Source organism: Chelonia mydas, chromosome 2 (assembly GCF_015237465.2).
Source record: "Chelonia mydas isolate rCheMyd1 chromosome 2, rCheMyd1.pri.v2, whole genome shotgun sequence".
Lineage (NCBI taxonomy): Eukaryota > Metazoa > Chordata > Testudines > Cheloniidae > Chelonia > Chelonia mydas.
In genome coordinates this window covers 185,577,735-185,601,053 of record NC_057850.1, presented here as the reverse complement: position 1 = coordinate 185,601,053, position 23,319 = coordinate 185,577,735, and the positions used below count along the sequence as shown (strand labels likewise).

The 23,319-nt window shown below is 40.6% G+C and overlaps 2 protein-coding genes across 10 annotated transcripts in view; one reads left to right on the top strand and one right to left on the bottom strand.

Moving 5' to 3' along the window:
* The window catches only part of COL6A6 (collagen type VI alpha 6 chain), a 102,738-nt gene extending 81,047 nt beyond the window's left edge, over nucleotides 1-21,691 (top strand). For 2 of the 3 annotated variants that reach the window (XM_043540819.1, XM_043540820.1), the window contains 6 exons: nucleotides 86-579; nucleotides 4,267-4,363; nucleotides 14,382-15,053; nucleotides 16,975-17,071; nucleotides 17,811-18,015; nucleotides 19,694-21,691. In XM_043540819.1, the coding sequence (XP_043396754.1) occupies nucleotides 86-579; nucleotides 4,267-4,363; nucleotides 14,382-15,053; nucleotides 16,975-17,071; nucleotides 17,811-18,015; nucleotides 19,694-19,717 (1,589 nt within the window). In that variant the 3' untranslated portion in view covers nucleotides 19,718-21,691. Of the gene's footprint in view, nucleotides 1-85; nucleotides 580-4,266; nucleotides 4,364-14,381; nucleotides 15,054-16,974; nucleotides 17,072-17,810; nucleotides 18,032-19,693 lie in introns of all 3 variants that reach the window. The other variant, XM_043540821.1, reaches the window with a different exon arrangement.
* Nucleotides 21,692-22,192: 501 nt separating this feature from the next.
* Nucleotides 22,193-23,319, bottom strand: part of PIK3R4 (phosphoinositide-3-kinase regulatory subunit 4) — a 39,218-nt gene continuing 38,091 nt past the window's right edge. For 6 of the 7 annotated variants that reach the window (XM_043540822.1, XM_043540824.1, XM_037890323.2 and 3 more), the window contains exon 20: nucleotides 22,193-22,806. In XM_043540822.1, coding sequence (XP_043396757.1) covers nucleotides 22,636-22,806 — 171 coding nt within the window. In that variant the 3' untranslated portion in view covers nucleotides 22,193-22,635. The remainder of the gene's footprint in view (nucleotides 22,807-23,319) is intronic. The other variant, XR_006288927.1, reaches the window with a different exon arrangement.

Below are 23,319 nucleotides of genomic sequence, written 5' to 3'. Positions count from 1 at the left end.
AAATGAAATAGTTATTAATCACTTTAAAATAGCTTGCATTTTTTATCTTGTGTGATTTGTATAACAACTGTTTTTTATCTTCTAGAAAAACCAGAATGCCCAGTATATCCAACGGAACTAGTGTTTGCTTTGGAAATATCCCAGGATGTCACATCCCAGTTATTTGAAAGAATGAGAGAGATTGTAATATCAGTAGTGAATGCCACCAAAATTAGAGACAGCAACTGCCCAGTGGGAGCTAGAGTTGCTGTTGTGTCCTACAATTCCAATACTCATTATCTGATCCGCTTCTCCGAGTTCTACAACAAGAATCAGCTCCTCAACAAACTTAATAATGTGGCTTATGAGAGATCCTCAAGTGAACGGGATATTGCCGGAGCGATGAGATTCGTTGCCAAGAATGTTTTCAAACGAACTCGCCAAGGTCCTAATGTGAGAAAAGTAGCAGTGTTTTTCAGCAATGGGCCATCTGCAGATGAATTGTCTATTAACACAGCAGTTCTGGAGTATGTTGCGTTTGATATTGTTCCAATAGTTCTCGCTTTTAATGATGTTCCCCTCCTCAGTCGTGCTTTTGCGGTAAGAACGTTTTCTTTTTGATGTTCAGTAACAAGACTTTGTATTTCACCGCCTTCAAAACATAGTGGGTCGCATTCGTCCTTTGGTGTAACTCCATTAACTTCATTATCTCCATTATCTTACACCAAGGACAGATCTTGCTCATTGTATTGGTTATTTGTGATCATATATTGGGTCAAATCCTGCAGCACTTACATGAATAGTCCTTATTAATGCTAGTGATCCCATTCAAGTCAGTAGAACTACTTCTATAAGGACTATGCATCTTGTAAAAATTGTAGGACTTGGTGCTTAACCAGAGTATTTAATAAATTCAAGAAAACCCAGCCTGATTCTCCACTGCCTTACACCTTACGTTGTCTGTCATTTACCCCTGTGCAAAGTGAGTGCAGAATGGCAGCAAAACGGTACCTAACCAGAATAGTGGTGTGTTCCACTCACTCTGCTTGGGGGGTAAATGACGACTACACAAGGGGCAAGGCAGTGGAGAATCAGACCCAGTGTGCTTGAAAGCTGTAGAGTTCACTACCGAAGCAATGTGTTTGTGGAACTATTAGCATTTGTGAAAAGGAAATCTTTCAAATAACAGTGGTAGAGAGAGCAGGGCATCTTATGAAGAAAAACACTTTAATTCTTAATTATGTGGTGGCTTGCAGAGGGTAATCACTGGTTACATAATCTAACGATAACAGGGTTGCATACTTGTAGCTGGGGGAATATGCAGAATCTGTATTAGCATTGATGATGTGTGAAATGGAAAGAACCCAAGTTGACTGTCAACAGCTTAGCTGAGTTGGTGGGGGGTCAGACAGAAAAAATATCTTCTTGCAAACTGTGCAGACTTGGTATGGAAATCACTGAGGCACACTGAATATGGAGACCCACACTTCAGTCATTGTTTTAGGGTAGCAGAGCAATTTCAGCTCTGGATTTAGCAACAGCAACAGATCAAAGAGCAGATCTGTGCAATGTGGCTAGGTTTGCATAGCTGTAGGAAATATAAGTTTGGATTTCTATATTTTTTTTCCTTATTTTAACAGTCAGTATAACTTTAATGACAGGTTTCAGAGTAACAGCCGTGTTAGTCTGTATTCGCAAAAAGAAAAGGAGTACTTGTGGCACCTTAGAGACTAACCAATTTATCTGAGCATGAGCTTTCGTGAGCTACAGCTCAAGCGAGCTGTAGCTCACGAAAGCTCATGCTCAAATAAATTGGTTAGTCTCTAAGGTGCCACAAGTACTCCTTTTCTTTTTATAACTTTAATGTTTCTCTAACACAGTTTGGGGCATCTAATGTTACATATAGTTCCTGTTCAGCTAACTTGTTCTGTGGTGACATTTCCTGTTACCACAGTACCATTATAGGAGAACACTGTCTTGGGCCAAACGCTGATCACATGAGCAAGATGAGCAGGACTCGAGCCCTTACAGCACTCATTACTCGGTGTCTAAAAGTGTGTTCAGAGAACGTACTGCAGCACAACTAAGCACAGAAGAGAGAGTTCTTTTTGCAGCATTTTTTACTGGAAAGGAGAAAAATCAGTTGGAATTTTACAGCTTCAACATTCTGTGCTTTGATGTTGTAAAAATTGCTTTACAATAAAGCATGTCATGGATTTCCTTGGAAACCCTGTAATCTCTTTCAAGGAGAAAGACTAGAAGCTAAACAAAGATATAGTTGAAGACACTATTCAGAGAAATAATCTTAACAAAGGGATGTGGAGTAGGACGGCCCCTACACAAGGAGCCCTTCTGCAGCAGGGTGCTGCATCTACCTCAGTTTCCCCTTGGAATCCACCTGTGGATAGGAACATTGTCTCTCTCAGCAGAAAATTCAAATCCTTTATATTAGTAAAAGGATCACAGTCCACAGATGACTCGTAGTAAAACAGTTCTTCTCAAACCCCCAAAGTTAAACATGGTTACAACGCAGCAGCTCATCAATCCCATGCAAAGGTCACCCGAGAGTTACTAACCACTCTGTCCCAGTTGCGTTAGCCCCTGTTCCAGGGCCCCACTCTCCAGGGCATCTACCTGGGTGTTCCAAGACCCACAACTCTTCTCCCATAGCCCCAAGGGAGGTCTCCTGGAACAGAACTCTCCACAGTGTTCCACTGAGCCAGGCTTCCCTCCCTGAGAGTCCTACCCCTGCTCAGGGAATATCCCTCCAGAACAACCCCCTTGTTTTGGGCTCTGGTTCCTGCAGCCCTCCACTCAGGCTTGCTGCAAGGGGGCTTCCCCTAGTGTTCTACTCTCACAGGCCTCTCTGCCTGTGACCCCTATCCCGGGTTCCCCCCTCCAGCATCAACCCTTCTTGCTTTGGGCTCAGCTTCTCCCAACCAGCCAGGTTTTTCCCCTTCTTCATAGGGGCTTCTGCATGAGCTCTCTTTTAGCTCCTCAGGGTTCCCCAGCTCTGGCCAAGCCCCACCACTGACCTCTTGCTCTTTCCAGTGGCTCTCTGTACAGCTCTCCATTGCTACTGTTTCTCCCTGTCTCTCTCCTCTTCTCCTTGGACAGCTCACAACTGCCCTTCTCTGTTCTTTTCAGTCATTGCTCTTGAGCAGCTCTGACTCACTGGGTCTCTCTCTCCCCTGTAAGGCCAAACTGAGGTTCCCTCTTTTAAGCCTAATTGGGGGTCAACTGACCAGTCATAGGTGCACTGTCCTCTTCTCTCTTAAAGGGCCAGTGTCAACCTGTGACAGTATTTTTTTAAAGGCTACAGATTTGGGCTTTACGGTAATTTAAAGGCCTGTTTAAAGGGTGAGAGATGGAAGCATGGAGTAAGAAATCTAGAAATAGGTAGTTGAGGGATACATGGCATGTTTCTTAAATATATCAGACCCAATAGTCTGCCAAATCAGTGTTGGCTAAGAATAAAAATTCCTAAGCAAGCCCAGAAAGTGGGCATAGAATTTTTCTGCATCACTCACTTCTGCCCCTTTTCCCCTCTCCCTTTACATAATAACTCATAGCTTGTGTTACATTACATCAGTGGAAAGAGAACCATTTCAGAATAGAATAAGATGCCTGGTGTCACTGATTCCCAGTTTCAGCATACAGTCCTTTTAGCCCCTACATTGAAGTCCATGGGAATTCTGTTCAAGGAGACACTAAAGGGCAGGGGGTCATTACTTTCTAAGGAGTAGCTAGTGTTTGGAAACACTCAGTGTAGCATTTTTGTTTTGAGAATTATTCTCAATCCATACTTCTGCTCGAAAAACTAGAGTATGCAGTGCCTTATTTTTGGACACTCATCTAAAGTCACACCAGTTTTCTACTGAATTAACTGTGTGTCAGATGAAACACTCCAAATCACACAAGTTGGCTGACTCTGAGATTTGGAACACTCCAGCCCCTATAGAGGGCAAAACTTTAGTGTGTAGGTGCCAAGCTGGAGCCCAGTGCAAAGACAGACGGAACCCAAGTTCATCACTGAAGGGTAGTTGGGAAATTGGAGGTTTCTCTAGAGGTTTTCAGGGTCGCTGAAGTTTGTCATGCTGGAGAATGTACAAAATTGCTGTTGGTTATAGGTGGCTTAGGGGTTGAATGCCTGACACTTAGGAATGAATGTAATTCTCTATGAATGCCTGATGTGAACACAGTTGTACAGCATTCAAAGAAACTGTTTTAAGGTAAAACTTACCACTTGCCTTCTGCACTAAATCCTTTTGTTATTGTTCTGTCTAGATGGATGATACTGGATTCTTCCAGGTAATAAATATTAATCAAGAGAACAGCTATGAGCCATTGTTGGAAACATTTCAGCGCTGCACTCTTTGTTATGGTAAGATCCAGGGTGGATAAAAATCAATGTTTTAAAAAAAATAAAATAAAATCTGATTTTTTTTATTTAAATCTGATTTTTTTTTTTTTATAAAATGCTTAAGGGAAAAAACCTATCTAAAGATAGTTTTAATTAAGATACATTATAGCTCAAAGATACCTCCTTATGGAATAGGGATTATAAATTCTAATTCTATAGTATGAGACAATATATTCATGTAAAGTCTAAGGAAAGTTTTTGTAAATGAGTTCCAATAGTTCATGGATTAGGGACCCAATCTTATGGGGTTCCAGGGGCTTCTGTATAGATTATTTAGGTTAATCTTTCTGTCTACCCAATGGGACTCAGTGCTCAGTCTAGAAGATACCATCAGAGATGCTTAGTTTTGCAGTTCTCAAACTGTGGCTTTGTGTCTCCAGAGATAACATGCTTGTTAACAGCAAAAGTGTTTTTAAATAAATTATATAGAGAGGTGAGAAATAACAGACCTGAACCCTATTGTCCCTGTGCAAATTTATGTACACAGAGTCAATCCTTTACCTCTCTCTAAAAGTGCAAAGTTTCAAATACTTCAATGAATAGACTGTTGGGGGCGGAATAGATCTGGTCAAGGAGAAGACGTCTGGAGATAAATGTGAGAAGGGAGGGACAGGCAGTAGAAACAAAAGTGAAACTGTTTGAGCAGCATATTCCAGACGTCTTCAGGTCTTTCTGAGTGTAGTCTTCATTGATTTGAGATCTACCGTACCATTCTCTCACTAGAAGGGAAAACCTATAATGGCAGCAGGCCATAAAAGAGACGCAGTTTGGGAATATTTTAAAGAAGCTCCTCTACCTGTGGGTAAGAAAGGCATGTGTGCAAAATGCAAACAGTGCAACAAAGAAATGCAAGGCCTGGTTGCCCCAATGAAACAACATCATGAGAAGTGTTCCTTCTCAGGAGGAAGCAGAGTTGAAGGTGATGAAAGGAACATGTCTGAACATGCAGGATCTTCAGGTTGGTAAACATTTTTTTTTTTTTTTTAATTTCGTACTTCTTTCTTAAGGACTGCCTGTCTTCCTTCTGGACTATTCTTGAATTCTCATGTTGGAGCAAAAAATATAGTTGTTACTCTATGGTACTATCATTTTAGATGCAGTTGTGATAAAAAATAAATAGCTGAAATAGGCAGATCTTCCTTTTACAATTTCACCTTTTAAAGTAGTACTGAGTGTCAGTGAATGCATTGAGTAATACTAAATGAGCGGTATGGTGGTAATAATTAAATAACTGCATTGACTTATTTTGTTTAGGGGAATCCATCCTCAACGTGCAGGATTCTGAAGACTCTCCACCTTCAAGATCACCATCATTTTCTATAGTTTCAGAGTTATCTGCCAATGACAGTGTTTCAGTCACATCATGTATGTCACATAGCCACAGTAGATCACCTGCAGCAAAAAAGAAGAAAAAATCTCCATCATCCAGAAACAACCATAGATAAGTTTGTGATAAGAACCAGCAGATTACAAAAAGAGGTAATTAATGGAAAAATTTGCCCAGTTTGTTTATGCAACAAACTCTCCGTTCCGTATGATTGAGAACCCACACTTCATTAACATGGTTCAGTCATTAAGACCAGGATACAGTCCACCCAACAGAGCAGATGTCGCAGGCAAATTGCTGGATAAAGTGTATGAAAGAGAAATTGAGCAGTGTGCAAAAGGTCTAGCACAGGGGTCTCAAACTCCTGGCCCACGGGCCATCTGCGGCCCGAGAACCTCCCCAATGTGGCCTGCAGGGCTCCAGCAATTTTTGGGCCAGGTCTCTCCCTTGGCCCCGTTGCCACCCCCCACCCGTGTGTCACCTGAGGCCCTGCCCACCACTGGCAGCGCAGCGGAGCTCAGCGGCTTCCTGTGCACTCGCTCCAGTGGCTGCGGGTCCCTCCCTGCGGCCCTGGGGCAGGGCTGTGCCTCTGCGCGCTGCCCCCGCCCTGAGCGCCCTTCAGACAATGGGAAGCTGTGGGGGTGGTGCTTGGGGGAGCCCCAGGTAAGTGCTGCACCTCCCTCCCAGAGCCTGCATCCCCTTCCCACACATCCCCTCCCGCCCCCAAACTCCCTCCAAGAGCCTGCACCCCTTCCCCCTCCTCCTGCGCCAGCACCCAAACTCCATCCCCGAGTCTGCGCCCCAGACCCTCTCCCCTGCCCAAACTCCCTCCCAGAGCCTGCACCCCAATCCCCTACCCCAGACCACCTCCCGCACCCAAACTCCCTCCCAGAGCCTTAGGCAGGTGGGGGGGTCGGAGTTTGGGGGGCAGAGTTTGAGAGGCGGGTTCTGGGAAGCATGAGTGACATTATTGGCCCGCTGGGAGAATTGAGGACTGGCACTGGCCCTAAGGTAAATTGGGTTTGAGACCCCTGGTCTAGAGGGTGAAATTGTTAACCTGAGTCTTGATGGGTGGCGCATTGTCCACAATCATCCTGTTGTATGTGCTCGTGTGACAACAGAAGAAGGGAATGTCTTCCTTACAGAAACAATTGATGCATCAGGAAATGCACACACAACAGAATGCTTACAAGAAGTAGCAGTAAAAGCTATAACAAACTGTGGGGGGGGAGGAATTCAAATGTCTTGTACGCAGCTTGGTCACAGGCAATGCTGCAAATGTATCCAAGATGAGAAGAAATTTAGAAGACAGTGAAGAGAGTCCCAAGCTAATAACATATGGTTGCAGTGCTCATTTGATGCACCTACTAGCTAAAGACTTCAGTGTTCCAAAAATAAAGGCTAATGTTGAAATTGCAAAATTCTTCCGTAACAACCACTTTGCAGCAGCTGCTCTGAAAAAAAGTGGAAGGAGCCAAGCTAACTCTCCCACAAGACGTGCGATGGAACTCAGTAGTGGACTGTTTTGAGCACTGTATCAAGAACTGGCCTAATCTGATGACACTTTGTGAACAAAATCGTGAAAAAATAGATGGCACTATCACAGCCAAAGTTCTCAACATTGGGCTTAAGAGAAATGTTGAACACATGCTGAGTACCCTGAAGCCTATTTCTGGAGCCTTGAACAAAATGCAGGGAAATAGCAGCTTTATTGCTGACGCTGTTGAAATTTGGAAGGAACCGAGTGAAATCTTAAAAAGAGAAAAATGCAATTACAGAGTTAAATTACAAGCATGAAAAAAACGAATGGAACAAGCACTATCTCCAGCTCATTTTCTTGCAGATATTCTCAGTACTCGGTACCAGGGTCAAACCTTAACTGCTGAAGAAGACGAGTTGGCTCTGACATGGACATTATCATCCCTCCATAATGCCAACTATAATAAACCTCAGAGCTGAGGGTGAACCATTCAAGAAATCTGTTTGCTGATGATGTTTTAAAGAAAGTCACACCAGTGAACTGGTGGAAGTCACTTAAGCACTTGGATACAGAGACTGTTGAAGTGATAATCTCACTTTTAACAACAGTCACTTCTTCTGCCAGTATAGAAAGAATATTGTCTTCCTCTGGACTAATTCATTCCTAATTGAGAAATTGTTCATAGTCTGGAAAAGAAAAACAAGCTTGCCTGCTTTTCCAGGTCCCAAACGAACAGGAAAACGAAGGTGAAGACGACTGAGTTAGCTGCAGAAGCCAACATTTTAAGTTTCTCATGTTTACCTTGCTGACATAGTCTATTTAATTTTTAGTTTTTGTTTTAACTATTTTAGTTAAAAACAATTTTAAGAAAAACAAACCTGATGTTTTAAAAACTTGAATGTTTAACTAAATTCAAAAATTCATATGCTTGTTTTGTTAAAATATTGTGTGCTGTTGAAGAAAAAAAATCCAGTTATTTTAGTTAAATAAAACAATTTAAATGTCTGTCTGGTGAGGTTCTCCTCCTAATACAGCATGGCAAGAAAATCCTCCAAATATTAATGATTAACCTGTTGAATTGGAGATAGTTCACCTTCCAATGACTTCATAAATATTTGCTTCAATTACCTTTGGTAAATGAAATAACCAAACAATCATTCATTTTCTGATACGGCTGTAAAACTAATCTGAAAAGTTTTCAAAATAAATCACTTTAAAAATGTAACGTGTGTACCTTCTAAAAATGAAACCTACATCCATCTCTGAGTTGTGAAGAATATGTATTAAGGTTATAACAACCAACAAGAATGCACTTTTATGTAGAAATCCATAATTAAATCGAGTCTGCCTGACTAGTGATTTAAATCAATTTAATTTAAATCAAATCCACCCTGGTAAGATCCATATGTATTAGAGAACAAACACTATTATTTAGTGCTGCCTGGCAAAAGCATTTAGGCAAAGACATTGGTGTTTCAAATAACCACAGCTGAATTTTCTGGCTCTATTTCTTCTTCACAAGTTAATCCCTGAAAGGAGGGAACTTTTCAAGGAGTAGCATGTTGATCATGATTTACAAGCAACTGCTTACCTCAACTATCTGTGTTGCCAAGTTTTTCTTAGGAGGAAATATACTCGAATACCTAAAAATTAGGGCGGTCGATTAATGGCACTTAACTCACGCAATTAACTCAAAAAATAATTGTGATTTAATCACAGTTTTAATCACACTGTTAAACAATAGAATACCAATCGAAATTTATTAAATATTTTGGATGTTTTTCAACATTTTCAAATATTTTATTTCAGTTTACAACACAGAAGGCAAAGTGTATAGTGTTCACTTTATATTATTATTACAAATATTTGCACTGTAAAAATGATAAAAGAAATAGTAATTTTCAATTAACCTCATACAAGTACTATAGTGCAATCTCTATAGTGAAAGTGCAACTTACAAATGTAGATTTTTTTTTGTTATATAACTGCACTAAAAAACAAAACAATGTAATAAAACTTTAGAGCCTACAAGTCCACTCAGTCCTACTTCTTGTTCAGCCAATCACCATGACAAACAAATTTGTTTACTTTTACGGGACATAATGCTTCCTGCTTTTTATTTACAATGTCACCTGAAAATGAGAACAGGTGTTCTCATGGCACTGTTCAAGATATTTATGTGCCAGATATGCTAACCATTCATATGCACCTTCATGCTTTCGCCACCATTCCAGAGGACGTGTTTCCATGCCAATGATGCTTGTTAAAAAAATAATGCATTAAATTTGTAACTGAACTCCTTGAGGGAGAATTGTATGTCTCCTGCTCTGTTTTACCTGCATTCTGCCATATATTTCATATTATAGTAGTCTTGGATGATGACCCAGCACACATTCATTTTAAGAACACTTTCACTGCAGATTTCACAAAACGCAAAGAAGGTACCTATGTGAGATTTCTAAAGATAGCTAAAGCACTTGACCCAAGGTTTAAGAATCTGAAGTACCTTCCAAAATCTGAGAGGAACAAGGTATGGAGCATGTTTTCAGAAGTCTTAAAAGAGCAACACTCTGATGCGAAAACTACAGAACCCAAACCACCAAAAAAGAAAATCAACCTTTTGTTGGTGGCATCGGACTCAGATGATGAACATGAACGTGCATCAGTCCACACTGCTTTGGATTGTTATTGAGCAGAACTGTTCATTAGCATGGAAGCATGTATTCTGGAATGGTGGGCGAAGTATGAAGGGACATATGAATCTTTACCACCTCCTGGCACATAAATACCTTACGACACTGGCTATAACAGTGCCATGAGAACACCTATTCTCACTTTCAGGTGACATTGTAAACAAGAAGCAGTTTAGGTTGGACATTAGGAAAAACTTCCTAGCTGTCAGAGTTGTTAAGCACTGGAATAAATTGCCTAGGGAGGTTGTGGAATCTCCATCATTGGGGATTTTTAAGAGCAGGTTGGACAAACACCTGTCAGGGATGGTCTACTGGTCCTGTCTTGAGTGTAGGGGACTGAACTAGATGACCTCTCGAGGTCCCTTGCAGTTCGATGATTCTATGATTATCTCCTGAAAATGTAAACAGACTTGTTTGTCTGAGCAATTGGCTGAAGAAGTAGGACTGAATGGACTTGTAGGCTCTAAAGTTTTACATTGTTTTGTTTTTGAGTGCAGTTATTTTTTTGTACATAATTCTACATTTGTAAGTTTAACTTTCATGATCGAGATTGCACTACAGTACTTGTATTAGATGAATTGAAAAATACTTTTTTTTACAGTGCAAATATTTGTAATAAAAAATAAATATAAAGTGAGCACTGTACACTTTGTAATCTGTGTTGTAATTGAAATCAATATATTTGAAAATGTAGAAAACATCCAAAAATATTTAAATAAATGGTATTCTATTCTTAACAGAGCAATTAATCACATGATTAATTTTTTAATCGCTTGACAGCCCTAATAAAAATGTTTAAATCCTTCAAATGCTTCATCTGTTGTATTGCTAAACTGCAAAATTACTTTCAGTTTAGTAACCTAGTAAATATTTCTGTCCATGTAAGAAGTTCTTCTGCTATTTGGAATCCAGGGTCAATGTCTAGTTTGGTAAATAAAAATAAAATGTAGTTGATTTAATTTTCCTGTCAACTCGGGTCCGTTAATTTAATTGAAACAAGCAATGTTTCCAGCTTCCAGAGGAAGCATCCAGGCTGGGCAGCTCTTCCAGTGCCCCCAGACTGTGTCGTACAACTTCCTCTAGGTCAGAGGTTCCAAAGTAGTGTCCACAGAACTTCAAGGGAAGGGGCCTGCATTGAATTGAAAAACCTGCGAGCTATGCTGAAAGGCTGAGCAGCACTTTTAAAAATTACCCTTAATGAGAGTGCATGAGCAACTAAGGAAGGTTGCAGCATTTGCTAAAATTCTAATAAAGTTGCCATGTGCTTGGATCCTCACAGGGGGCAATGCATATCCTCCCAGAGGAAGCTCGGGGTGGTTTTGGCCTCAGGAGCTAGAGTACTGCATTGCTGGAGGCCACTAACGCCCTTGATCGACAGAGCTCTCTAGCCAGAAGGGCAAGTGTGCAAATTGTACCATCCCTTGGAATCAGGCAGCCTGTCCAGTCAGGCATGGATAGGAAGTGGGCCCATGGCCCTGATTCCTCCTTACCCCTCTCACCACTTTTGGGCTGATTTGCAACTTTGGGGATGCAGGGAGAGAGCAATCCCTGCATTCCCTGAATGCAGCGATCATGATGGGCCCTGGCCCTTGCATAGGATGTTCCGTGTGCCTTCCACAATCTGTGTATTCACATTAGGGCTAAGGACAATCTGCTCCTAGAACGGTCCTTGGAAAAAGTAAATTGCATGAAATAGCAGAGCATACACACACGACTCAGTGTGACCGAAGCAACACGCCTGCCTTCATACATAGTATGGTATTTTATAATGCTTTTCTATAATGAATAAAGACGTTGTAGGAGGTGTGTTACAGCAGTTTTCAATGTGCATGTCTTGTCAGTGGAATGACTTACTATTCCATTGGAAAGAAGACAGATTAAGGGGCACTTCAGATTTCTTGGTGGTTTGGAATTTGGTATATAATTCTGGAAGAGCACCTTTAAGCCTTTAGGGGTGGTGTGCAGCATCCAGCATGATCGAAATGTGGAAATCTACATAGAACATTGCACCCAGAGTGCTGATTGGAGCACCCAGAGTGCTCATTGGAACACTCAGGGTACGTCTTCACTATCTGCCCATCCAGCGGGTAGTGATCGATCTATCGGGGATCGATTTATCACGTCTCATCTAGACGCGATAAATCGATCCCTGAATCGACGCCTGTACTCCACCTTGGCAGAAGGAGTAAGCGGAGTCTACAGGGGAGCCACTGCGGTCGACTCACCGCCGTGAGGACGGCCAGGTAAGTCGAACTAAGGTACTTCAACTTCATCTAGGCGAATAACGTAGCTGAAGTTGCGTATCTTAGTTCGAACACCCCCCACCTACTGTAGCCCAGGCCTCAGAGTGGTATTCTTTCAACAAAGAAATTTCTCCTTTTAGTTATTTCTCATTCAATGCCAGTAAATATACATGTTTTCCCAAATAAGAATTCAGTGATAATTGCTAGTAGAATTCCAATGTATATTTGGTCATTGTAATATCTGAACAATTCCTTACATATTTCTCAGTCCTGTGATAAATGTTTTTAGAATATTGTGTTTTAGGGATATTTATATGTATTACAAAGTTGCTTCTGGCTCTAAATTTGCATCAAAGTAAATAATGCCACAAATGTCACCAGTCTCCTAAAACAAGTGAATGGGAGGGATATTTAATGTGATAAGTAGGGCTGTCAAGCGATTAAAAAAATTATTCACGATTAATCGCACCATTGAACAATAATAGAATACCATTTACTTAAATATTTTTGGATGTTTTCTACATTTTCAAATATATCGATGTCAATTACAACACAGAATACAAAGCTCACTTTATATTAATTTTTTATTACAAGTATTTGTACTGTAAAAAAGCCCAAAAGAAATAGTATTTTTCAATTCACAAGTACTGTAGTGCAATCTCTTTATCATGAAAGTTGAACTTACAAATGTAGAATTATGTAAAAAAATAACTGCATTCAAAAATAAAACAATGAAAATTTTAGAACCTGCAAGTCCACTCAGTCCTACTGCTTGTTCAGCCAGTTACTCAGACAAACAAGTTTGTTTACATTTGCAGGAGATAATGCTGCCCGCTTCTTGTTTACAATGTCACCTGAAAATGAGAACACGCGTTATCGTGGCACTGTTGTAGCTGGTGTTGCAAGATATTTACGTGCCAGATGCACTAACGATTCATATGTCCCTTCATTCTTCAAACACCATTCCAGGGGACATGCGTCCATGCTGATGATGGGTTCTGCTCGATAACAATCCAAAGCAGTGCAGACCGACACGTGTTCATTTTCATTATCTGAGTCAGATGCCACCAGCAGAAGGCTGATTTTCTTTTTTGATGGTTCAAGTTCTGTAGCTTCCGCATCGGTGTGTTGCTCTTTTAAGACACCTGAAAGCATGCTCCATACCTTGTTCCTCTCAGGTTTTGGAAGGCACTTCAGATTCTTAAACCTTGGGTCGAATGCTGTAGCTATCTTTAGTAATTTCACATTAGTACCTTCTTTGTGTTTTGTGAAATCTGCAGTGAAAGTGTTCTTAAAATGAACAACATGTGCTGGGTCATCATCCGAGACTGCTATAATATGAAATATATGGCAGAATGCAGGTAAAACAGAGCAGGAGACATGCAGTTCAGTCACAAATTTAATTAATGCATTGTTTTTTTAACGAGCATCATCAGCATGGAAGCATGTCTTCTGGAATGGTGGCCAAAGCATGAAGGGACATACGAATGTTTAGCATACCTGGCAGGTAAATACCTTGCCATGCCAGATACAAACATGCCATGCAAATGCCTGTTCTCACTTTCTGGTGACATTGTAAATAAGAAGAGGGAAGCATTCTCTCATGTAAACAAGCGATTGGCTGAACAAGAAGTAGGACTGAGTGGACTTGTAGGCTCTGAAGTTTTACATTGCTTTTGAGTGCAGTTATGTAACAAAAAAAATCTACATTAACAACAAAGAGATTATACTACAGTACTTGAATGAGGTAAACTGAAAAATACTATTTCATTTATCATTTTTACAGTGCAAATCTTTGTAATCAATAATATGCACTGATTTCAATTATAACACAATACAGTATATATGAAAATGTAGAAAAAAATCCAACATATTTAATAAATTTCAATTGATATTCTATTGTTTAACAGTGTGATTAAAACTGCGATTAATTGTGATTAATTTCTTTAATCGCGATTAATTTTTTTTGTTAATCACGTGAGTTTACTGTGATTACTTGACAGCCCTAGTAATAAGGCTGAATCTTGTGTGGAGCAGATTATTTCAAAGGATCCATCCCTTAGCTTTCTGATTTTAATTATACATAACTTTCACAGAGGTAGAAGACTGTTGTTAATACTTTAAACTTAGGCTCTTGTAATCCTCTCCAGAACTGAGAGCTCAGATGCCGTTTCTCTTGTCACACTTTCAGTTTCTTAAAAAGAGAAGTACAAACTAATTTTTTGTTTATTTGCAGACAAATGTAAACCAGATGAGTTTTGTGAACACCGCAGATACCGATCACCACCGGCATATGTGGATGCTGCTTTCATTTTGGATAGCTCACAGAAAATGAGTGGTGCCGAATTTGAGAACGTGAAAAACTTCTTGAGCAGAGTACTTGATAACTTTAACGTTTCCTCTCAGCCAGAGACTTCTTCCACAGGTGATAGGGTGGCTGTGGTGAGCCATGCTCCACCAGGTTTCAAACCCCGCCCAGGGAGAAGCCCTGTAAAGAAAGAGTTTGACTTTGTTGCCTACAGCAATAGACCGTTAATGAAAAGACATATCCAACAATCTGTTCAACAGCTGAATGGAGCAGCTGCTCTTGGCCATGCCATACAGTGGACAATTGATAATGTTTTCTTAACTGCACCCCACTCCAGACAACACAAGGCTATCATTGTTATATCTGCTGGAGAAACAAGTCAGTGGGACAAAGAACTATTAAAGAAGGCATCTCTGAGAGCCAAGTGCCAAGGATATGCTCTGTTTGTAATTTCATTAGGACATGTATATAATGACAAAGAATTGGAAGAGCTGGCTAGTATTCCCCTGGAACATCATTTGGTTCAGCTGGGCAGAGTTCACAAGCCTGAACTTGAATATGTAGTGAGGTTTATGAAACCGTTTGTGCATCTCCTCAGGCGTAAGTTATTATGTTAATGCTGTTTCATTGTTCTTCAGTGAATGTCCAGCAACTCATGAAAGAGGTTAGGTTGATAACCTTGGACATTAGTCTTCCATAGATTTACAAATGTGTTTAGCATGGAGACTTCAGTGCAAGTTTCCCATTCCAAAGTCCCTCAGTTCTGTCCTCAGTGGATCAACTTAAATACTTAAGGGGTGAAAGAGTGGTTCAATTCCTTGCTTGTTCATTCCTAGGGCTGTCTAATAAGACTATCAACACTGGTGATCTCAATAGGTTTTATGATGGGGAAATCTCTCTACTAGGAATTGAACTAAGGCCACCAACCTTATTTCACATAGACCACCTAACAACTATCAGATGGCAGTGACTTTAAGTCACTTCTAGCTTCTGCCACAGTTTGGACCAGTGACCTAGGCTGAGGGCTTGATATCCTATTATCAGTTCCCTGGGCCTTCCATTTATTCAATAAACAGGAAAAAAACGCTGACCTAGTAGTAGATCAACACAGTGATACGTCAGAAGGGTTGTTGTGTTCTTGGATCACTTGACTAAACATCAGAAGAACCTGCAAATGGGGAATGTATTTAGTACAATCTATGCTGCTTACACATCACAGCAGCCCTTGTAGACTCATTGATGGAATGATACTGGAGGAGACTTCAAAGCATAATTGGACAATCATCCTGAAGTCCTTACCTTAACATAGACAAATTTTGAATTATTTTTAGATCCCTAGGCAAAAGTAAGCCTTTGAGAAGGACTGAATTGCAAGGGTGAGAGAACAAACATATTATAAACTAATCATAGCTTGTAATAGCATTATGGTGTGAATGTGTCTAAACAATGGTGCCTATGCATAAAGAAACAGAAGGTATTTAAACTGAGTTTACCAATAGGCCTGTTCTCATTCTCTTATTGAACCAGTGAACTATAAGAAATGTGGTAATTAATGTATCAACATTACTTTTAAAGGTTAAGCATACTAGAAAGTTGCACACTTGTTACTTCTGTAGGCCAAGCACATTACCCACACCAGGAGCTTCTTGTATTCCTCCACCCTTCACACAGGATCCCTGTGTACCACCATCCTATTTCAGAAACTCCCTGTAATCCCCCTCCTTCATACCAGGAGCTTTCATCTCAGGGGCTGCATGTGCCCCCATGCCACTGTTCTGATTCTCTCTCTCTCTCTCTGTCTCTCTTGTCAGTATTTTAAAACTGAATTGGGAGGATGGGCAGAGCTGAGATGGGGGTGGGTGTTATGATAGAAAGCGTTAATGGCAGCCATCAAGTAGTTCTTTGATTTGTAGACAATTATAGTGGTGCTTGAAGCTTCTAGGTCTACAATCAGATGCCAAGGGCTATGTGTCATTCCCCCCCCTTCCGATTTTCACCAAAATCAATAGAACTCTTCCCACTGATGCCTAGATAAATCCATGGAGGATAGGTCCATCAATGGCTATTAGCCAGGATGGACAGGGATGGTGTCTCTAGGCTCTGCTTGCCAGAGGCTGGGAGTGGGTGGCAGGGAATGGATCACTTGGTGGTTGTCTGCTCTGTTCATTGCCAGGTGCCCCAGAGGGATTGGCCACTGTCAGAAGACAGGATACTGGGCTAGATGGACCTTTTGTCTGACCCAGTATGGCCGTTCTTATGTCTCGACCATTCCCTGAGATTTTGGAATCGCTTGGCTGTGACATCCAAAAGTTATTGTGTTACATCAAACAGAAATACCATCAAGCTGAGAATAAGCCCTTGCAAGCTCTGACAGTAATTTGTCTTACTGCTTTCAGTATTTAGTACAACCCTGCTGGGTGAATGAAGATACGTGGGGGCAGAAGAAGAAAAATTGAGTGAAAACTGTTTCAAATTGCATTGAGTTGGTACATTTTGTTACTATGTCTTGTTTTCTTGACAGGTGCAATCAACAAATATCCACCAGTACAGCTCAGGAGAAGTTGTACCAGAGCTGGCTCTCAGAAACCAGAATATGCACGAAGGGGCCAAGAACATGTGTGAGTCCAGACACTTATTTTATGATGACTTGTTATATATGGGCAAATTGATGAGAGCACCTAGCTCTCCTGGGTAGGGATTCCTACCAAAGGTCCTGAACCTGCAAACGCTCACAGATGTGCTTCACTTTATGCATGTGAGTAGTTGTGCTGGGCAGTAATTTCATGTTCTGCCATCAAAATTATCAGTCATTTAAAAAAAAATTAAAAACTACAGAATTGTAACAAAGATTTTAAAACTTATCATTAAAACGAGATACAAAATTCTCCTCCTGCCTGATTGCTGTTTGTCCTGCAGAGCTCATTTGTGCAAAGCACCACCTGCCCCAACACCAATAGTTGGTTGATTTGGGGGTACATATGGTTTCAGCTCTGAGGGCTTGTCCACCTGAACATTTAGTTTGCAGCAGGCTGTGGTGTAAATCTGACCTTCACTAGCCTGCTGCAGCACACTAACAGTTCCTTAGTGTGCTTTCAGCTACTCTCTAAGTGCACTAGTGCATAGCAGCAGGGTCTACACAGATACTTACTGCAGGGCAGGGTAGATTCATACCCCAGCTTGCTACAAATCATGAAGACGAGCCCTTACTGAAATCTGAATACCTCTGTTCCTGAGAGGTTGAGTTAAGACTTGAACATAAGGAAAAGGGCAGACATTGAAATAGAGGAAGTTAGCAAATACCAGCTATTTTTGAGTCCTCCTGCCAGGGCAAAATGTTTCCTGTTCTTTTATCCCCAGTGCTATCATAGATGACAGTTGGTCAGGAGCTGATGCCATAGCTGATGCTGAATACGCTGTTTCTGGGCATGCAACACTAATGTTCCAGGATGACATAAGTGATGGTTCTCTAAACACCAACGGTTTTGCCAGCAGTACACATCAGTCCTTGGTTACTACAGACGTAATGGAGAATGCTGCCAAAACTAACGGAAGGAAAGATAACGTGAGTTATGTCTGAGGTAAGGAAAGGAAGGGGGATGTCTGCATAAACCTCACGGAGCAGGGTGGACAGTTTAACCTTTGGAACCCTATGGATGACTTCACACCTCCTTAGACAATTCAGCTGAGGGAAAGGAGCCAAATATACCAGCTCTTCTCTGTCGCCGCCTCCTCTTCCTGCCATCAAACTAACCTCTTTTCTGCCCTCTGTAGACTCACTGAGTCCGCACCAGCATGACAGGAAGAGGACCCCTACACAAGCAGGCAGAATTTCCTGTTGCCACTTGCTTTCTCCGTCAGGTAGCCTCAAAGCACAGAGCTGTTTCATGGCTTCAGGCCCATTCTAAGCTAACTTCAGCTACACGGGATCCTCTTAGTCGCCCTCCTGTGGCTCTGTCCCACCATGAGCCTCTGATGTGGCTCACCCACGACCTCCAATTACCCCAAGCCCCGATATTCTCACTGAAACAAGCACCCTCCGTAAAATCTTAAGACCTGGTCCACCTGAACTGTTTTGATTAATATTAATCACGATCGTGTTCAAATAATACAAAGCAAGAATTCCTAGGCTCCTGTATTATAAACCCAACGAGGATTTTGGTTGGATCTGCAGCCACTACAGAGTTTATCGGTCATCAGCACATTCTGTTCTCAGAATGCTGTGAAGAGAGCTGCATATAAAGGCTCATGGATAAATATTATGGCAGTTAGAAGAAGTGGAAATAAAAATATTCTTGTAAAATATCTAGCAAATTGAAAAGCAAATGGCTAGCATTCACTACTGCTTTCAAGCTCCCTTAATTACAGTGCTTAGCACTTACACAGCACGTTTCATCTGCGGGTCTAAAATGCTCTACAGGAGCAAAGACTGTGATCTCCTATTGATGGATGGGGAAACAGAAGCCCACAGAGGTTAAGGCTCACATTTTCTAAGTTGGCTGCCTGAAGTTAAGCACCTAAATAAGTGACCTAATTTTCAGAGGTACTGCACATCCACTGCTCTGAGTGATGTGTTTCTGAAATATTTTTGTTTCCTTTATGGCCCTTGCATATCCTTTGAAAATAGCTGTAGAGATTTCCCTGGAGCGCAGTGTCAGGTACTGATGTGATGGGGATTGAATGGATGCACATTTGCAACTGCATCTCTACTATGCAGCACACGTGCATCAACTTTTTCTGATCTTATTAGTTTTAGATGCTCTTTTGCTGTGTAGCGCTTGTTCACATCCTCAGACATCTCCCCTATCCCCATGATGGATCTAGTCCATTGGTTTTGTTCTCAGAGGTGGAAAGCCTACCCATAATTCCACACTTCTGGCAACTGCAGAAGCAGTATATGTCGTTTGGGGGGGACTGGAATCAGTCTGAGGGAGAAGTGAGGGCACTAATAGAGCCACTGCATCTTGCCGCTCCTCCTGGCTGAGGAAAGACTGGCTCCATCAGCTGGCTCGAGATTTGTTCCCATCCTGGCCTTTTGGAGAGGCGCCACAGCACGTGCTCAGGCTGTGGCAAGAGGCCAAGATTTGGCCATCAGTCACTGGTTTGAAAAGATACACTCTACCTTAATACAAGGCTTGTAGGGGGAAAAGAAAAGCAATGGTATTGAAAACAAGTCTTGTTTCAGTCCTCTGCATGGACAGTCTCATCCTAAAGAAAGGGCACTTTGGGTTTTTGTTTTATAGATGGCTGGAACCAAAGCGTTTTAAACAATGAAATGGTTAAATATGGCACTGGGCTGAAGAAACTAACTGCTGCATGGTTCTGACCTGTAAAAATTCCCATCTCTGCCTCCTACAATGGTTTATTGGTGGAAATCATGGAAGAAATGTGGACATGATCTTTCAGATACAGAATCATTTTATTCCTTGAAAAATGGACAAGAGTGTATGTTAAACTTGAATATATCTATCCATATGCACGTAGGGTCTGCTCCTGTATAGTACTGAATGTGCTCAACTCCCAATCACCTGAGTGGAAGGTGAGGACACTTGGAAATTAACAGCGTCAGGCCCTTGAGGAACTGTCTAGTCTCCAGGTCAGTTGTGCTTTGTTGGAGTTGACTGGCAAAAATTGAGGCATGAATGTGTGTGACACTCTCCTCTTTCAATGCACTGCAAATTCTTCTCAGTGAAACTTTATTTTCCATACTCCTTTTACAGGTGTAAGTTGCATTTTGTAAAGATAGGAAGAAGGCTTATTAGTCACTGCTGTGCTTTTCCAGGTAGAGTAACTGTGCAATTGGTGACTGAATTACTTCCTTTAGACCAAGGGGCACTCTAAAAGAACAGTGTCTCTTTAACATGGAGCATCTAGTCTGCCTTAAAACAAAACAAAAAAAACCAAGGTCATAAGCATAGGGCTTGTAAAAAATACTTCCCCATGTAAGTTTTTTCCATCAGAAAATGTCGATTCCATGGAATGTCTCTATTCCATCATAAGTTTTGATGGAAACCAAGCAGACTGGCTGCTGATGGTCCTTTTACAGGTGTTAAGTTGCTAAATGAAATTTAGTTTCATATGCCACAATATACCAAGTTTCAGACTGATGTGATGTCAAAATAGTCACCAAAAACATTGCAACATCCAGGTTTGTTGTACATTTACAAAGCTTCATTTCAGTGTTAGTACACAGACATCTAAAAATAGACAGCATACATATACAGTAGCTCATTGCATTTTAACTGGGACGTTAAGTACTTTAAGCAGGTAGTGAGCCCATCAAACTATCCTTCCCATATTACTGAAGCGTTGCTAGTTACTCTTGGAGTAAACTCTTGAACCTAGAATTATGTTGTGCCAATTGTGGAAGAGAAGAGATATTGGTTAAATATATTTTTTTCTGTGTATCTTATTCCAAAAAGGAAAATTTTAAAATTTAAACAAAACTACTCAAGTCCCTGGGGATATACACCACTGGCTTTAGTGGGATCAGGCTTTGAATATCCATGCACTCCAAGGAACAAAAGTCCCATTTCTCAAACTCTTATGACCAGGCATAGGTGACCCTTCACAGTAATAAGCACGCCTGATAGGCATTGTTCAAAGCTACAGATCCCAAATTCTTTGCAATTTAGACCAGTTTTTGATCTAGAGATTAGTATAAAAAATATTTTACATTCTTCTGACTTAAGCCTACACCTGAGAATTACCTTTTTTAGGAAAAAGAGGTACTGCTGAGTGAGTGAGTGCACGCGCAAATAACAGTACCTTGACATTAGGAATTGAAAAGAGATTTGCTGAAACTGTCACTGTTGTCTGTCTGGCAACACAAATCTGTTAGTGGTGAGCCAAAATTCAGATCCTCATGTCCCTCCAACTAGCACTGCTGAAGTCAACAAGACTTCTCATAAGAGTATGAAACACATAATTTGGGGCTACAGTACAAAATACTATGCATTATTTCTAAGAGTCACATGCACATATTGCATTGTATACGGAGTTCAGATCTAGTTAGTGGTTTCACCCTTCTAATTTTGAAGTTGCCATGCTTGCCTCGGGTATTTTTTTTTTTTTTTTCAAAAAATGTATCTGTTACCTCTAATTGGTGAAAGACATTTAAAAACTGTATAGGGACAGTTCGTAAAATGTACCTTCTGTCACTATGGTGGCATTATACTGAGCTTTAATGCATGTTATGCAACATGTCATGGTACCAATTAAACTATCTACCTGAAACTTCAGATGGTGTCTTGTTTCATGTGATCATAATAGCTAAAAATAATACTCAGTGCTATTCCCATCAAGCCTTCTGTGTTAAGAATAAGACACGATGCAGTGATCATGATGGGAGATTCTTGTTCCTTTACAAGTCATTACTTACAAGAGACTAAATTGCCTGCTCATGATGTACCTAAAAACTTCCTGCTGCCTGGATATAACAATCGTATCTGTTTTGTGCAAGAAAAAGTGTATAATGGAATAAGAAACATTATGCATCACTCATTCTGTGGCTTATGCGTTCATTGACAGCGGGGGGGGGGGGGGCGAGAATGGGGGAGAGTAGCAAGAAGTGCTTAAATATTTTTTTCCCTGTACAATACCATTGGGCTTTCAATCCTCTTTTATATAACATGCTCAAATAAATGACATTTGCCTGTAAGCAGAAGCCTGGCAGGTTTCAAGGTTCAGCACACCATAGACGTAAAGGGACAATAGATATTGCAGACAAACTACTGTACAAGTAAGCTCAAATGGAGTTTATTCTCTATTAACTGTATATTTATCAGCGTATACATGGACATTAGTGCAACAAATTCTTTCACTCTTCTTCCAGATCCAACGTAAAAAAAGTCAGACTTCATAAATACTGTTTATGTAGGAGTCAGCAGCTTTCATTATGTTTATAATCTGCAACATGAGATTTCATAAACTATTTTCTCACAGGTTCCTGAAGAATAGTATGGTTACCACAAGGCTAAATACAATTTCTTCATAAACAGCGTCTGCTTGTTACTTTCAGAAAGTGCTACAGAAACCAAGCAGCTGTAATATAACAACTCCAAGGGCCTTTAAACAAGCTTTAATAACCACAGTGATTGATGTATGGTCACCTTCGTATTCTTCAAAATCAGTATAGTACTATTCTTTGTTACAAATATTTACATATTATATACTAGTGCAACTTTTACTTCCATACTTTAACAATTCCATCTCTTGATGCAGTTACTATAAACCCTTGAGTAGTCTGGAAAGTAGCAATATCTGTGATGATATCATGGTGTCCAACTGGTAGAGACTCTGGTCCGCGACGAGGGGTCTCATCTGTGGGGCCCATCTTCTGCTTGTTTTGAATTTCCTGTTTGAGAGTGGAAGTATTAAAATAAAACAAGTATGCAAAAGTACATACATTTAAAAGATGATGTTTCATACTCTGGCAAAGTAGAAAGACCATTAAAAAAATCAACATAAGTTGTCTTTTGCCAGAAGTTCTCCTCCTATTACTGAAGAGGGTGGGGGTAAGAACCCTCTTCATTCACCATCTAGCTTCTTGATTCTGCACTGAAGTCATAATTCTGTACTAGTGATTAGGGAAACACTGGTGTGCCAAACTCATTACAACTTCAGTAAAGGAAAAGCTAAAAAGAGAAAATGTATGCTTAGTTGTCCTCATGGAAAAATCCTAGTTCATTTAGAATGTTTTAACAAACAGTTCTGTAGCAGGGATATCATTTATGTTTAACTTTATAGAAAGGATATATTCAAATTCTACACATTTTTATAGTAATCTCTAGAGAATTCAACCAGTTTTATCCTAATTGTATATGACTTTTCCATAAGGGAAAATTATCTCAAAATTGGCATACAGGGA